Genomic DNA, 18,366 nt, shown 5'->3' with positions numbered 1-18,366 from the left:
AATTTAAAAAAAAGAAAGGCCAACACCCAATGCAAAGAGAAAGAGAAAAAAAAGCACAAATCATGCAAACAATAAAAGCAAGCAACAGCACTCCGAACCAAATTAAGTCCGTAGACCCGTATCTCTGGAACAGACAGAGTAGGCCCAAAGCCTTGGTCTCAGTTCATTACATATAATCATCATTTGCCATGAACCTTGAACTTTGAACAGCTTCCTCGATGTTGCAGCACAGGTGACAATCTCAAAGTAAGATGTCAGCTATTTAGAAATGAGGGAAAAAAATGTTTTGCACTTTTGGAATTTTCTGCCACTTAAACCTGTCACTGAGTATATTCAGCTCAGTTTTTTTAATTTTCAAAGAATTGACGAATGTGAAGATAGTGACTGAGGGTGAAGTTGGGTTCTGAATCTTGGTGAACAGACGACCAAGTTAGAATTGCACAGTTATGAAATCAAAAATTAAAGCTGGAAATCTAAAACGAAAACAGAAAATGCTGAGAATACTCAGCAGGTCTTGCTGTGTCTGTGAGAAGAGAAAGGGAGTTGGTGTTTCAGAAGGAAGGCATTTTGTCAGAACTGAAACGGAAAGAGATTCAGCTTGTCGAGCTGCAGGGAGAGTGTCCCTGAGAGGATCAAACCAGGGGTTAAACTGTTAATGAGGTTATCTGGCTAATCAGTGAATGGCACCTGGCGGGGGGTGAGAATCGAGACAAAAGAATGTAACAAAAATCTGTCCTTCATCTGTGATGTTGACTCAGGGTGTTATTTTTTCCTTCCAGTTTTTTCCCTATCCAGTTGCCAAGAATACACCCAGAGTGATCTGCTAACTTCAGGCTAACACTATAGTGTGTTTGACAGCAGCCAGGCACTGGCTACCTCCTTGGACCATGAGGCCCTCCCAGACATCCCACCCTGCAAAAACTCATTTCAGGGAAGTAGCACCATCAAGTGGCGGGAGACTCCCGGAACTTCCTGGAGAGGTGGGATGCCTGCAATAGAGTAGCTCCTGAGAGGCAGTAGTTTAAATAACGTTAGCTATGCTAATGAACGAATGACACCTGTTAAACTCACCTCAACATGTCTTTTACAGTCTTAACCCACCATGGGCAATAGAAAAGTCACTGTTGCAAACAGTGCAGCGAGCAACACCGTCATTATTTTGACCCCTATTAGGCAGGGGTTCACTTTAGGGTAGTCTGGGGTGATGTACGTTTTATATTTTCTCTTTTTGGAACACTCTGCCATGGCGCACTCTCGCTTTCTCTCTCTCTCGCGTGTACTCTTTTTCTCTCTCATGGTTGCTCGCGCGCTCTCTCTTGCTTTCTTTCTCTCGCTCTCCCGCGCGCTCTCAAAAAACTGATTTCCGTGATATTGTATATGATTTGCGGGCATCAGGGAGCCACTGTTAATATGCAGGAGACTCCCGGAACTTCCGGGAGAGGTGGGATGTCTGCCCTCCTGTCTCAGGATGGTTCCCTTTCAACTCTAATATATTCTCTGGGACTGCTGATGTTTGCCTATTTGTTTTGGTCATCTCTGCACACTTAATCCAGACTTGCTGAGATTAATTTTTCTTTCTGAGAGACAGAGAGTTCCACATGTACATTTCCCCTTGCAGTGTAATTGTACTGATGTGTACTGCGCTCCTTTGCTCAATTATGCTTGCAGGTGTCATGAACAATATTTTTGCCAGTAGCACACATTTCTACTGTTGTCCCTGTCCGGCTCGTCTTGTTTTCCTCGGAGTGGGATACCATCTAATCATCAGAGGGCAGCTCTTCCTACTGCTGCCTGCACCAGTGCAGCTCTTTTAAGTACTGAGTGGCGCCCAAAAGCTTGGCTGTGGTTTTATTGATAAAGGAGTAGAATTAGGCAGAGGAGTCATTGGATAGCTGATTCAGGGTGATTCACAATTAAAAATAAAACTTTCTTGGCTTAAGAGAGCAGAATTGTCACTGCAGGACTGCGCACTTCATTGCACGTCAAGGAACTCTGGATGACAAGCTGGCAAAGGAAGTGCTTAACGAATCTCCAGAAGGAATTTCCCATTCCCCCTTCTGACTCAAACATAGCTGTCTAAAATGGTGATCTGGAGCGGGTGATAAAGAAACGAAGTGGTCTTAGCAGGCTGTCGGCAGTGGTTGCATCTCAGAGCCAATCGCAAATGAATGTGAGGAAAGGCTGCCTGTCTTTAACTGGCTGGTACCCAAGTGTGCTGTAGCAGGCGTGGCTAACCCTTGTCATTTGAGTGCTGTTGAACAGGGAGTGAACCTTGTGTCTGTGCAGCGGCCAGTCCTACTAATGCTTAAAGATTCTGGGAACGCTGACTTATCTTGAGGGCAAATAGCCCGGTTGCATTTTTCATCAACGGGAGAAAACCGTATTGATTTGATATACTGATGCTTCCTCATTTTAACGAGCTTTGCGTGACCTCGGAGACTGCTGAACATCTGCTGTGAACACAAAGGGATTCCAGATCCTGAGTCAGCCTGGATTCAAGATGAGTTTTAGGTAAGTTTGAACTGGCCTTTTGCATCTTGTGTGTAAATTGAAACAGCACGCCTTTAGCTGACAAAGGACTGACTGTGTTTGAGAGTGACGCTAAGGGAGCCGGCAGGCAATTCTGTCTGTGACTTCCTGCGATAGGGGATCACTACTCTTGAAGCTGCAACCTTTAACCAGGAAACACAGAGTTAAGCTGCTGTGTTAATATTTTCCTTGCCTTTCTTTTGCCAGAAAACTCCATCAGCGTACTTTACTGAATTTGTGTTCTGAGATAGATGGCAGAACTGAGAACCTGAATAGTTTCATATCTTTTGCTATCTGACTCTCGTATAACTCCACACTCGGCCGGGGAATAAGATTGTCTGCACGTGGGAATGTAGTCTTTACTTCAGAATTTCCATTGTTTCACAGTTCACGTCCAGGTTTCTTTTCCTGCCTATTTTGAGCATCTGAGAACATTGGTGATTTGATTGTTCAACATACACAAAGGAAATCAGCCCCCTCACCCAAAGGGGTACAGTGGCATGCCGGTTGACATTCTGGGCTAGTTTCCAAGTGCTAGAGTTAAAAACTGGGGGTGCAATTTCAAATGCCTCCATGGCAGCTGCAGAAAATAAATTCAAATATTTAAATAAATCTGCAATTTAGAAGTTAGTGTCAGCAGTAGTGACCATGAAACTATAAGGATGTTGTTTTAAAAAAACATCTGCTATGTCTATCCTACATATAACTCCATTCTTGCCATTATGGTTGAAGAGTAACCATTCACTGAAATGTTCACTGGGTTCGTAGGGATGGGAATTAAATGCAGGTTGTTAGTAACGTCAACATTTTGTGCACAAGTAGAATAATTGTGCAGAACAAGGTTTTGAGCGGCTGCTAAGACTCTGGTTTTGCTTAATTTTCAGGAAGTTCTGAGTTTCAGCTCTGCTGTGGGATCTGGGCATTTAATGTAAATTGACACACCCATGTTGTACTGAGGAGGTGCCTTATGTTGAAGGTAGCATCCTACAGATGGGAAATTAAACTGCGTCGGTAAGTGTTTGTTCCACCGGGTCAGCGCATGGTGAGAGCCAGTGACTTTGTTCGTGTTCTGAAGCTGAGTGGTGCCACAGCAACAACCTCGTACTCAATGTCAGCAGGACCATGGAGCTGATGATTCGCTTCAGGAGGAGGTCCTCGTCAGAGGACGAGTCAGCAACTTTAAATTCCTTGATCTTATAATTTCAGAGGATCTATCCTGGGCCCAGCACTTAAGTGCAATTACAGCAGACATCCCACCTCTTCCGGGAGTTCCGGTAGGCTCCTGCACATCGATAGCGGCCCCCTGATGCCTGCAAATTATATACGATATCCTGGAAATCGATTTTTTTAGAGAGGGTGAGGGAAAAAAAAGAAAGAAGGAAAATGAATGAATCCTGCTTGATCTCTCTTTGTGCTAAGTAGACCTATCAGTTTTCTCTGTGGGCGGGCTTTGCAGTCAACCTCTCCCTCTCTTTTCCATAGTCCATCAGTTCAGTTACTGCCGTCTGTAATGATGCTGAAATCATCCGGACGACTGTTGGTGATGAAGTACAAAAGCCTGGCGAAGAAATTCCCAAGGCTGCTGGTGACAACCTGACTACGCGAGGCTGTCTTGTACGGGCAGGGCGCGTTGGCGTCTTGAAGGGGATTAGAGCTGGGTTTAAATTGGAGTGAAATTCCAAAATCATCCGCTAAGACATCTTTAAAAATGCGCTCACAGCAAGCAAATTATTCGGGGTTTTTTTCCTGAAACACTTTCACTTACAGGTACATCGAAGCCCAGGATGGGCTGGGTTTAAGCACAGCCGTTTTCAGCGGAAAAAACAATTTTAATAAATACCCAGCCCTCACCGAGGTCTCATCATTAGGACAGCAAACTGTTTACCTGTGCTGCGCACTTTATATGCATTTTGAATTACACTTTATTAAATAATGTGGTAATATATTGCTTTATGTGGTGTGCGTGATGTATGTATTGTGGCTACACCGTGGTCCGGACAGAGGTGGTTTCGTTTGTGGACAATCAGCCAGATGACAATCAACTTGAACTTGAAGATACAGAACTTCTAAATCACTCATTTAAAACCCCCCATTTCGATGTAAGAAATTAAGTTCTGATCCCGACTATTGCCGGGGGGTGGGGTGGTGGGGATGTGTGTGTGAGAGACTATGGACGTATATGCGATCGGACGTTAAGCGGCGCACACCTGTGATAAGGATACACCTTGTGCTTTTATTTCTTTTAGGGACCACAACATATTAGGGAGGCTAAGCGCAGGGAAGGCTGCTCAAGTATTTCACAGTTTTTTTCAGCAGAAAACTGAAGTCTTACAGAGAAGGTCACTAGAGCTGAGGTGTACTTTACATCTTTCAGCGTTGAGCATAACCTGCCATTCCAGGCGTGTAAGCACACAGGCAAGCTATTCAGGAAAATGTTTCCTGGTTCAGAAATAGCAAAAACTATGCCTGCTCATCAACCAAGACAGCAGCTATTGTGAACATGGCACATTAAGACAGAATTCAGAAGTCAGCTGTCTCACAAAACACTTGTGAATCTGATGTCTTGCAAAATTAACAAATTCATTGACACAGACTGCTATGAGGCTGAGACTTCCGGTTGAGACCTCCCTGAAATGAGCTCTTGCAGGGTGGGATGTCTGTTACAGAGAAGGCACGGGAACGCCTCGACTTCCTTAGGAATTCACGAAGATGCTGCGTGACATCTAAAACTTTGACAAATTTCTTTAGATGTGTGGTGGAGTGTACGTTGACTGGCTGCATCGCAGCCTGGTCTGGAAACACCAAAACCCTTCAATGAAAAATCCTACACAAAGTAGTAGATATAGCCGAGTCCATCAAGGGGATAACTTTCCCCACCATTGAGCACGTGTGCATGAGGCATTGTTGCAGGAAAGCAGCATCCATCATCAGGGACCCCCACCACCCAGGCCACGCTCTCTTCTCGCCGCTGCCATCAGGAAGAAGATCCAGGAGCCTCAGGACTCACACCACCAGGTTCAGGCAAAATTATCACCCCGCAACCATCAAAAGGAGTAACTTCACTCAACTTCACTTGCCTCATTATTGAAATGTTCCCACAACCTATAGACTCATTTTCAAGGACTCTTCATCTCATGTTCCTGATATTTATTTTTTTTTATTATTTATTTCTTTTTGTATTTGCACAGTTGGTTGTCTTTTGTGCACTGGTTGAACACCCAACTCGGTGCCGTCTTTCATTGATTCTATAGTTATTATTTCACTGTGGATTTATTGAGCATGCCCATAAGAAAATGAATCACAGGATTGGATACGGTGACAACAAATTTACTTTGAACTTATAAGCTTTGGCCAGTATGTCTCTGCTCTCAAAAATAGTTTCTTTTCGAAGTTCTTGGGATTAAGAAAATTGATTGTAAAGTTTGACTGCATAAAAAAACCTCCTCCTTTGAGTATTTTTGAGAGACATTTCCAAAATTCTTTTGCCTTTACAAGATGAACCTAATAAACTCAGGAGTCCTGAGAATAATAATCAAGTCAGATGTTGGTTCCCCAGGATGATGAGGAATGGGTTAGTGTGGTGTCCTGAAACTTTGCTTAATTGTTTATGGTGGTAAATAATTTAGCTGAATTTCTTTTTGTGAATAAGTTTTAACTGTTTTTACACATCACCTAGGAGATCATTTTGGTCAGGAGGATGAAAGTTACTTTTGACAATGTGCTGTTATATTGATGGGCCTGACTTTTGGTCATTTCTGGGAACTAATTGTGGGAACGTGGCCAAGTGGTTAAGGCATTGGACTAGTGACCTGAAGGTCGTGAGTTCAAGCCCCAGCCGAGGCAACGTGTTGTGTCCTTGAGCAAGGCACTTAATCACACATTGCTCTGTGACCACACTGGTGCCAAACTGTATGGGTCCTAATGCCCTTCCCTTGGGCAACATTGGTGTCATGGAGAGGGGAGACTTGCAGCATGGGCAACTGCTGGTCTTCCATACCACCTTGCCCAGGCCTGCGCCCTGGAGAGTGAAGACTTTCCAGGCGCAGATCCATGGTCTTGCAAGACTAACAGATGCCTTTATTATGGGAACTAATTATCAATGCCAACTGTCTGTCTGCGGGGAAGCATTTTATTAGGGATCCTGTCACCCACCCTTACAACCAAAAATAATGATCTTATTTTATTTATCACAATTACTTTGAAACATAAGACAGGTGACCCCAGCCGTTATCAGTACTCTTCAGAGATTGTCTGCCTGGTGTCAGTGGTCGCATAACCAGGACTTGTGATATGCACCAGCTGCTCATATGACCATCCACCACCTGCTCCCATGAGTTCACGTGACCCTGATCGAGGGGCTAAGCAGGTGCTACACCTTGCCCAAGGGTGACCTGCAGGTTAGTGGAGGGAAGGAGCACCTTACACCTCCTTTAGTTGAGACGTAGGTCCACTCCGCCACCCAAAACACAACAGCAAAATAAAATAACGTAACAAGCACCTTTACAACAAAACAAGCTGCTTTACTCCCTTGTACCCCATATCCACTCAATAGTCAGGCCTCCAGAACCAGGACAGGCTACCTGTTCAAAAGAGGTCCAAGTCTGAGAGATCATTGATGTGGGTGGTGTTCCTATCTGATTCAGCGAATGACTTCTCATTCCACATAGTGAACTCTCTTGACAATAGACAATAGACAATAGGTGCAGAAGTAGACCATTCGGCCCTTCGAGCCTGCACCGCCATTCTGAGATCATGGCTGATCATCTACTATCAATACCCGGTTCCTGCCTTGTCCCCATAACCCTTGATTCCCCTATCCATAAGATACCTGTCTAGCTCCTTCTTGAAAGCATGCAGAGAATTGGCCTCCACTGCCTTCTGAGGCAGCGTGTTCCACACTGCCACAACTCTCTGGGAGAAGAAGTTCCTCCTCAACTCTGTCTTAAATGACCTACCCCTTATTCTTAAACCATGCCCTCTGGTACTGGACTCTCCCAGCATCCTGTCACATGTTCTGTCGCAATATTATCCCACGAGGCCGGTTGTCCTTGGTTGGGTCAAGAGAGAGATACAGTCTGAGGTGATATCAATAATGAAGCAAAAACAGCATAAAGAATCTATTTTTTAAATGTGCTTTTCATATTTTCCCTTGGTTATAAGCCTCCAGAAGAGACTAAACAGACTTTGGTAATCCAGAGGTTCTGCTACACTGAGAAAGGTTATGCTGGATGGACCAATGCCTGTGGGTCCTTAGCTGCACCCAGTGGTTGGATCTGAAGTGCTTGATTGGTAGGCAGATGTGGGTCTGATCAGAGTGAAGAAGAGGAATCTCAGCCTAGTCCTTGGGTTGGAGATTGGGAGACACAAAGGGCTTTATCATGATAATAGGCCTTATTCTTGGAGCAGAATCTACACCTGCGCTCTGGCAGAAGGCTATGGACCAGATGCTTGCAAGGCTGTCCAGCCACTCACTATTACCTGAAGGACATCATTGTTACTAGTAAGGAGACAGGGATCATCTCCAAAATCTCATGACTGTGTGAAAAAGATTGGAAGATTATGGAGTTAGAGCACGATGCAACAAGTGTGAATTCTTTAAACTAAGCATCAATTACTGTGGTCACACCATCAATTCACAAAGATTACGCATGTGGGCTGAGAAAATTCAAACTGTGGTGGATGCCTCAAGGCCAAAGGGCGTATCACAGTTGTGATCCATTTTAGGATTTGTGGATTACTGTAACAGGTTCCTGTCAAACCTGGCTACTGTGCTCCACCCTTTGAACTTGTTACTACAGATCAGGAAGAAATAGCAATGGGCAAAGTATTGTGAGGTGGCTTTCCAAAAAGGTAAAGGAAGTGGTGATGTCAGACACACTGTACTCACACATTATGATCCACATCGTCCAATAAAGTTTGCCATACACTGTTCGGGATGCCTACACTTCCGGAAGAAAGTATCCAGAGCTGTCAGAACCCCTTCCTGCAGTCTCAGAGTCAACTCCTACAACCACCACGGAGGAGGTCATAGAACCTGAGATTGTTTTATAGTCACAAGTCTCACCTGCCAAGCAGAGTGACCTTCCCTTGACAGGAGAGGTATTATCCCAAAAGAGTAAGAAGTCCTCCACAACAATTAAATCTTTAGGCCTGAATGGGAAAATTTAAAATTTACTATGCTTGTGGATGTCTTGATAGTAGTTGCATTATATAGTAACAGTGTATATAGTTGAGATGCATTCTATTTTGAATTTGAATTTATAGCTAAACAGGGAGGAGTGTTGTGTATTCAATATTTCAGTAATAATTGAGTAATGTAACTATATTGTTTTATTAAGCATTCTTTGTTGTTTACATAGAGCACTACAGGTATATATAAAAGTACGTAAATGGCACACATTATCACACCACCACGTGATATGTGTGTGCCTCACTAAATGTAAAAACAAAATTAGATTCACATCTCCTGGCTTGCCTGTTTGCCTTTCAATTAGCTTTATGTTACAAAACATTGCAAATTGTTTAAGAAGGTAATCCTGGAAAATAGAAAGCATCAGAGGGAAAAGTCAGGAGTTTGGGAGATGAGAAAGAATGTGTCTTTCTCATACCACACACAGTTACTGTTCTAGATTATTGCTGTAATGGTAAACAATGACACCATTTTTAAATACATTTTTGTAGTGATACACTTTGGAAGGTGGAACTTGAAAACACGGGGTTAATTGCAGGATTCTTAGCAGTGTGGAGGAACTGAAGGATCTTGGGTTCATGTCTGTAGATCCCTCGTTGTTACTGTGCAAGAAGATAAGGTTGTTAAGAAGATGCATGGTGTGTTGGCCTTCATTAATCAGAGGATTGAGTTTAAGAATTTGAGAAATTCTGGGCCCAGCTGGCTTCACCTATCACCTTCCAGCTATCCCCCTTCCTCTGCCCCCGTAATTTTATTCTGGCATCTTCCCCCTTCCTTTCCAGTCCTGAAGAAGGGTCTCAGCCTGAAAAATCGACTGTTTATTCATTTCCGTAGATGCTGCCTGACCTGCTGAGTTCCTCCGGCATCTTGACGGAGCTTAAGGCCCGAGAGGTACTGTTGGAGCTCTATAAAACTCTGGTTAGGCCACACTCAGACTGTCATGTTCACTTCATTGTAGGAAGTGTATGGAAGCTTCGGAGAGGGTACAGCGGAGATTTACCAGGATACTGCCTGGATCAGAGCGCAAGTCTAATGGGGGAATGTTTGAGTAAACAGTCCTTTACTCTTTGGAGCGAAGGAGGATGATCGGTGACATGATTGAGCGCTACAAGATACAGGAGGCATAAAAAAAGCGCCATGGTGGTTAGCGCGATGCTATTACAGCTCGGGCTGATGGAGTTCAATCTTGCTGTTCTCTGTATGGAGCTTGTACGTCCTTCCCGTGGAACGCATGGGTCTTCCCTGGGGACTCCGGTCTCCTTCCACAGTCCCAAAGATGTTCTGGATAGGTTAATTGGTCATTGTAAATTGTCCCATGATAAGATTAGGGTTACATCTGGGTTCTTGGGCAGGTTGACTAGAAGGACCCACTCCGTGCTGTACCTCCAGATAGATAGAAACTGACTGACGGACTTCTTGTCTCAGGGCAGAAATGGCTAATGGCAGATATGAGGTAGTGAGCATAATTTTAAGATGAATGCAGGATAGTATAGGGCAAAGGCAAGTTTTTTACACTGAGAGAGGTAAATGCCTGGAATGCCCTGCCAAGGATTGCGGTAGAACCATATATGTTAGGGACATTTAAGTGACTCCTAGATAGGCACGTGGATGAAAGTAAAATAGGGGGTAATGTAGGAGGGAAGGGTTAGGTAGATTTTGGAGTGGGTTTAAAATTCTACATGACATTGTGGGCTGAAGGGCCTGTACTGTGCTGTGGTACTGTTGTATTTTCGAAGATTCAAAGTACGTAAGTGGTATACAGCCCTGAGGTTTGTCTTCCCACAGGACAGCCACAAAACTAAATATTTCAACTTTAATAGTGAAAACTTTCCTGAAACACTTCACAGAGGTGTTAACAAACAAAATTCAACATTGGATCAATCAGAAGATGTTAGGGGCAGGCTGGATTTAAGAGGTGGCGTTTAAGGAATGTATCAAGGGAAGAAAAACAGTGAAAGAAATGTCTGAGTTTAGGATCTTGCAGCCCATGGAGCAATAAAATCAAGGATGCCCAATAGGGAAAGTGAATCAGTGGGTGTCTTGGAAGGTTCCAGAACTGAAGGAGATCAGAGAGATAAGGAAAGAGGAGGGGATGGATAGCTTAGCAAACGTTACTCACTTGCAAGCCAATGATAAGCCACCAACATGGGTGAACGGTGAGCAGTACTTGTACCTAAGGTGGAGTGATATTGATTAAAACCTTCAAGTATCTGTCACAAAATAATTTCATCATTGTTGTTGCCAAGTTGCTGCCTATTCCTAATGCCCTCCTTCCTTAATCTGACTAGTCCTGCTGAAGGGTCTCGGCCTGAAACGTTGACTGTACACCTTTATATAGATGCCTGGCCTGCTGAGTTCCTCCAGCATTTTGTGCATCTTGCAAGTCCTCTTCAGAGGGCAGCTGCATTAGGCGGTCAAGAGTTGCGTGTAGGCCAGAGCGGGTAAAAGTGCTGAGTTTCCTTCCCTGAGGGATATTGGAGAACTTTGTATTTCTTTGATAACCATCTGGCAGTGTTGTTTTTGCAGAGCTTGTGGTCTGACTTCCTTACCACAATCAGAACCGGCATTGCACCCATCTCATTTGCGTCCAGAATGTAATTTTCAATGGGCCTCAATGGTCTGGTCAGCAGAGGGTCCTCTGGTGACATGGCAAAGAGGTGCTGCTCCAAAGTATCCCTGGCAGCCTTTAGTAGCCCTTGGACCTGGGGCTGGAGCTTTGCTGTGAAAGTTTTAATTCGCTGTGTGATGTCTGATATTCAGAGACATTTTAACAGCAATAAAATAATATTAAGTCATTAGCTTTCTTTAAAAAAAAGCATTAACTAAATAATGAGAAAAATGTCAAAATAAAGATAACAACAGCAGCACTTGTATAAATGCAGACATGGGGCGAAATCCACTTTTAGCTGATGGCAGTAGAACAGTGGGCATTGCAAGAAAAGTTTATAGTGGGGAGATGGGATTGCCACATGAGAGCTGGCAAAGCTTCAATGGGCCGAACAGCCTCCTCTTTCCATGGAAAGAAGGATGAAATCCACATCAGTGTAATCAAAATTATTTTACACAGTAATGTACTGCCTGCTAAATCTTTACCCTACACTGCCCTTTTGAAGGAATGTGGTCTCAGAATTCCAGCAAGTCCAAAAATTCTGCACAAAGATTACTTCATTATCAAAGGCTAAAAATCAGCAAAATCTGGCCCTCGATTACCATTTCTGATTTTAGCTTTCCATTCTAGATTTAATTAATTATTTAATTTTAGTATTTCAGCCGTCATGGTGAAATTTGAGCGTGTTTTTGGAGCTTTTGTTGAAGCCCTTTATCCTAGTAATTGTAATTGCTTTTGGATGTTTCCCTGAAGCTACAACACATTTTAAGAAATAGAAGGGGAAGAAAAATGCATTTCTCAGTTTTATATATCGATTGAAATAGTATGTGAGGGAAGGTTTGCAATGTTGTGCATTAATAGCTATTTCTGCAACCCGTCTACATGACTTTTCTCTTACTAACTGTAGTGGTAAAGCCACAAGACCATAAGAATTAGCCCCCAATCTCGTGCCTTCTCACCGTATCCCTTCATACCCCGACCAATCAATAATCTATCAACCTCTGCTTTAAATATACCCAAAGACTTGGCCTTCACTGCTGCCTGTGGCAATAAGTTCCACAGATTCACCACTCTGGCTGCAGAAATTCCTCCTCATCTCTGTTCTAAAAGGACACCCGTCTATTCTGCGGCTGCATCCTCCGGTCCTAGACTCTCTCACTGTCAGAAACATCTTCTCCACATCCACTCTATCGAAGCCTTTCAACATTTGAAAGGTTTCAATGAGGTCATCCTCATTGTGATACAGATGAGCTTTCTAAATAAGAATGTTTTAAGACATTGATCGTACCCCAAAATCTCCTTCCCTCTTGATTTTGTTTGGATTCTGTAATGTTGTTAATTATAAGGAACAAACCAATGTGTCTTTTGAAGTAGGTTGCTGTTGTATCGCAGGGTTTAGATTTGACTACAGATGAGTTGAATAGAAATACCAGGATAACCAAAGCTTTTCTCAGTTACTCAATAATAGAAACTATCTTTATGATGTGAGAGTTAAACGAACTGGAGCAGGACGTGAACCTTTCCAGGTTCTCTTGCCCTGACATTAGTAACCTCTTGCCCCAGACTGTGCACTTCTTCCAATCAAGTGTACTCCATTCATTGTTCAGTGTGCTCTCTTCTACATTGGAGAAAGCAAAAGACTGGCTGATCACAGGGGCAACACTGGGCCCCTTGTAACCTGCCACTTTAATTCCCCAACCCACTGCTGTTCTAACCTATTGACGTCTGGCATCCTAGACTGCCACAGTGATGCTCCATTTAAGCTTAAATTGCACCTCATTTTTCTGTCTGGGCATGTTGCAGCCTTGTGAATTTGATTTTGAGTTCTGCAGTTTAAGGGAACTTGATTTCTTGGTCTATAATGAATCATTCATCAGCTTACTTTTCAGTTTTCCTTTTTTACCTCTCTGGATGCGGAGGACGTGCCCAGTCTGATTTGCATGAATTCCCACATTCTTATGTCTACATTCTCACCCTCACTGGTTCTTATTCTCTCACTGACTAGATAACCTATTTACAGCTCATCACCATGGTCACCCCCTCATCAGAAACATTCCCCTCCCTCATGCCCCAGCTTCTTTTCAGTTCTGACGAAAACATTGAAAGCCATTGCCTCTTGTTTCTCTTCCCGTATCTGCAGCCGGACTTGCTGAGTATTCTCAACACTTCAAGTTTTTTCTTTAAAATTCGCAGCATCTAGAGTGTTGATTTTCATGATACAGGATTCAGTGTTTTTTGAGCTTTTAAAGAGATAAGGTCGGCATGATAGCACGGTGGTTAGCACAACACTTTACAGTACCAGGGAAGCAGGTTCAATTCCTGCCGCTGCTTGCAATCAGTTTGTACGTTCTCCCTGTGACCATATGGGTTTCCTCCGGGTGCTCCAGTTTCCACAGTCCAAAGACGTACCGGTTGGTAGGTTAATTGCTCATTGTAAATCGTCCGGTGATTAGACCGGGATTAAATTGGGGGATCGCTGGGAGGTGCAGCTCGAAGGACTGGAAGGGCCTATTCTGTGATGTATCTCATTATAAAGAAAAGGTACAAATGTATAGTTAATGGTGAAGATATGGGCAGCAGTTGGTTGGTCCACTGTTGGATCAAAAACACTGCACAAAAGACTTTCATTTTAACTTTCCAAATAGTGAACTAATCTGAACTTTATGCATCCAAAAGCTTGACAAAAGATGTCCCAGTCAATATTGTGGCTGAGCTTCTTTACATCAGTGCTGTGACTGTATTCTGAATCAGTACCACTATTTGGGAGCTAAATTATTAACTATTTGTGAACCAGTGATTCCTGACCATTGATGCACAGGAGGTTTAAAAAAAACAAGACTGACTCACTTAAATAGGTACCAGAATGAACAAGGCATAGTTATACAGCCTCATCCGCTTCCACGTAAAATGCTGGAGGAACTCAGCAGGTCAGGCAGCATCTAGGGAAATGAATAAACAGTCGACGTTTCGGGCCGAGACCCTTCATCGGGACCGAGAAGGAAGTGGGAAGATGCCAGCTTTTTGTGCACGCTGCTTTGGATTTCCAGCATCTACAGATTTTCTCCTGTTTAGGATTTGTACCCATCTGGTTCCAGTTTCTCTTGTAGTGAAGTAACATAATGATGGGCGATCATGGTCTTCCATCTGTCTTTAATCCCAGATGTGACAAAGGATCGTTGCCTGGGGGCAAGACCACACACCCCCCACCCCCCACGCCGCTGCCCTCACTTTCCTCTCCGTCCGTGACCATCATTGGGGCCCGATAATATACCATGCCGGGTTCTGAAAGACTGCACAGTCCAGCTGATGGAGGTGCTGACAGATATATTTAACATCTCTCTGGAATAATCCATTGTCCCCTTGGTTTTCAAGGCAGCAACCATTTTTCCAGAGCCAAAGAAGGCGACGGTAACCTGCCTAAATGACTATTGTCTGGTGGCATTAGCATCGACCATTATGAAATGCTTCGAGCGGCTGGTCATAGAGCACATTAAAGGCCTTCTCCTGGCTACACTGGACTCTTCCCAGTTCGCTTGCCGCTCATACCAATCCACTGATGATGCAATAGTCTCTGCTGTTCCACCTGGAAAATGGGGTCTCATATGCCAGACTGCTGCTTGTAGACTTCAGTTCAGCATTCAACACCATCAAACCGCAGAAACTGGTAGGGAAACTGCTTTCGCCTCCCTCTGCAACTGGATACTGGACTTCTTAACAGTAAGGCCACAGCCAGTCCGTGAGGGCAGCAACGTCTCTCGTCCCATTACGCTGAGCACTGGTGCTCCCCAAGGCTGTGTGCTCAGTCCGCTGCTGTTCACACTGCTGACGCGTGGCTGTATCACAGGATCCAGCTCAAACCATGTCATCAAGTTTGCAGACGACAAAACAGTGGTTGACCTTATTGGGAACAATGATAAGACAGAGTACAGAGAGGAATTGGAACGGCTGGTGGATTGGTGTGAGAACAACAACCTAATCCTTAACGTGGAGAAGACAAAGGAAATCGTTGTGGACTTCAGGAAGCTGCAGACAAGCCATCCCCCTCTGCGAATACATGGCTCCTTTGTAGAGGGAGTTAAGTGAACCAAGTTCCTGGGAGTTCCCATCATTGCTGTCCTCTCCTGGTCCTTTAACATCACCTCCCTGAACAAGAAGGCACAGCAGTGCCTCCACTTCCTAAGAAGATTGAGACAAGCAAGGCTCCCATTCCCCCACCTTAACTCCGTTTTACAGGAGCACCATTCAGAGCATCCTGACAAGTTGCATCTCCATCTGGTAAGGGAGCAGTCAAGCATCAGACCAGAAGTCCCTATGAAGGACTGTGAGAACAGCTGAGAGGATCATAGGGGTCTCCCTGTCAGCCAGTGGGGTTATCTATCAGGAGCGCTACACATGCAGGGCCCTTAGTATTATTAAGGATCTCACCCATGCATCCAGCATCCCCTTTGACTTTCTACCATCAGGTAAGAGACTGTGATGCATAATAACAACAATGGTCAGGATGAGAAACACTTTCTTCCCCCAGGCCAGTAGACTTCTGGACTCCCAGTTGCATCGTATTCAAAGGGTCGCTGATTAATCTGTTCTGTACCTTACAATATTTAATATTAATTCACTTCAGTTTGTTTCTTATGTGTGATTTATCCTTACCTTCATAAGTTGTTTTGTGTTTTACACCCTGGTTTGGAGAAACATGTCTTGTTTCTATATACATTATATAATTATATATGTTATATGCATATATATGTAGTTGAATAACAATAAACTTGACTTGATTGTCTTTGGCAAATTTTTCTACAGAAGTGGTTTGCCATTGCCTTCTTCTGGGCAGTGTCTTTACAAGATGGGTGACCCCAGCCATTATCAATACTCTTCAGACATTGTCTGCCTGGTGTCAGTGGTCGCATAACCAGGACTTGTGATCTGCACCAGCTGCTCACACGACCATCCACCATCTGCTCCCTTGGCTTCACGTGACCCTGATTCGGGGGGGGAGGGTGCAGGTGCTAAGGAGGGGCTACACCTTACCCAAGGGTGACCTGGAGGCAAGAGGAGAGAAGGAGCACCTTACACGTCCTTTGCTAGAGATGTACCTCCATCCCACCACCCTCTAGTTGTGCAGAAATATCAAAAATTTATATCACAGAAGTTTGCAATCACTGGACAATAAAGGTTTTGCTTCCTGAGTACTTTTGGGTGTAGCTTATGGATTTTAGGCTGCTGATCATGAAAATCGCCATGAAATTTCCCTATTGTGCACCATTTTAAAAAAATCCCTATATTTGATATTTCAATTTATAATTCAAGCCAAAAAACTGTTACCCACAATGGAGGCTGAAAAGTTTTCAATCTGGTGCAGGCGTGACTGGACGTGCTTAGGCAGGGCAGACGCTGTGTGGCAGGACAAGTTTTAGAAAAACAGGAGATGGAGTCTAGAGGAGGCAGACAAAGATGTCATGAAGCATGAGTCAGGTATGGAAAACGGCACTGATATTGATACAGATTTTGAACCCTATTTGTTGAGTGATCATGTCAGTGCGTTGATAAAAAGCTACCCAAATTTGTATTTATACTCCTGTGGTCACAGCTCTCCAAGCACTCTTAAAAAGTATTTTTAAAATGTGGTGAGAGTCTCTTCCTGTAACAGGCAGTAAGTTCCAGTCTTTACCAGTGCCTGAGGGAAGATAGTTTTTCATCGTCCTTTTAAGTTATTGTAATTGTATGCTTCTCTGCTCAGTGGAATAGTTCCTTGCTACTTATGCCATCTTGTAATTCATATTTTATACCCCTCAGTTATATATCCCCTCAACTGCGTGTTCCATAGAATTAAATTATATCCACATAGCTATAATTTCCCATTCTCTATAAAACTCTTCCTCATCCACTCCAGTACAGTCACATCTAAGATTGTAGGATTTAACCCCTCATTCAGGAATCTACAGATGCATTTAAAATATATTTTCATTGACTGCTAAATTCCCTGCAGCGTTGCACATCTAAAAAAAGTATATAGACTAAAACATATGAGGAAGTAGAAATAAACAGCAGATATGTTTAAGAATGTGCATAATTAAAGCACCAACCATTTATTTAACTCTGATAAAAATGCTTCAGACAGCTGTGATAATTCTGCAAACATATGCTCATTTGTATAATTCATACTGTGAAAAATTATATAGTTACAACAGTCCATAGATTCTGCGAAATTGCCCCACAAGTTGACAGGGTGGTTAAGAAGGTGTATGGTGTGTTTGTTGGCTTTCCCTATGCAGGGAATTGAGTTCAAGGGTCGCAAGGTAATGATGCATCTCTATAAAACTCTGGTAAGACCACACTTGTGTTTAGTTCTGATTGCCTCTTTTTAGGAAGGATATGGAAGCTTTAGAGAGGGTACAGAAGAACTTTAGCAGGATGCTGCCTGGATTAGAGAGCAGGTCTTATGAAGATCAGTTGAGCAAGCTAAGACTTTTTGGAGTGAAGGTTGAGAGGCAACTTGATAAAGGTTACGAGAAACTTGGAGTGGACATTTTGTTCCCTTTTCCCAGGGCTGCAACGGCCAATACCAGAGGGCATCAATTTAAGGTGAGTGGAGGTAGTTTTTTTTTACAGAGAGTGCTAAGTGCATGAAAAAGGCTGCTGGGGTAGCGGTAGTGGCTTTTACAGTAAGGATATTTAAGACACTCTTAGGCACATAGATGAAAGAAAAAAAGGACTATGGCCTGTGTAGGAGAGAAAGATTAGATTGATCTTGGATCATGGAGTAGGTTGGCACGATATCATAGTCCAAAGGACAAGTACTATGCTGTAGTTTTCTATGTCTAAATTCAGAAAGACATGAAGTCTCTGTACATCAAAGTGTTTGCAATTTGATAATGTAGTTGTCTTTATTTAAAAGGAAAATTGTTGGACCCAGAGTCAAGGAGAAACTTCAGTTTTATTGAAAGAAGAAGTTAAACTTGCAACCAATTTCACTAAAAAGTCTTTTAAATGATGGCCATTGAAAAGAGCAGCTTTAAGTTCCCCGTACACATCACCAAGG

At 43.4% G+C, this 18,366-nt stretch overlaps 1 protein-coding gene across 2 annotated transcripts in view; it reads left to right on the top strand.

Moving 5' to 3' along the window:
- The window catches only part of LOC140210992 (protein shisa-5-like), a 116,318-nt gene that overhangs the window by 32,599 nt on the left and 65,353 nt on the right, over window positions 1-18,366 (top strand). The window contains exon 1 of one of the 2 annotated variants that reach the window (XM_072280323.1): window positions 2,208-2,511. The exons of the other annotated variant lie outside the window; for it this stretch is intronic. Within the exon in view, the coding sequence (XP_072136424.1) occupies window positions 2,501-2,511 (11 nt within the window). The 5' untranslated portion in view covers window positions 2,208-2,500. Of the gene's footprint in view, window positions 1-2,207; window positions 2,512-18,366 lie in introns of those variants that run through there. 2 annotated transcript variants of the gene reach the window in all.

This window comes from Mobula birostris, chromosome 16 (genome assembly GCF_030028105.1).
Source record: "Mobula birostris isolate sMobBir1 chromosome 16, sMobBir1.hap1, whole genome shotgun sequence".
NCBI lineage: Eukaryota > Metazoa > Chordata > Chondrichthyes > Myliobatiformes > Myliobatidae > Mobula > Mobula birostris.
This window is presented reverse-complemented; position numbering and strand designations above follow the sequence as displayed.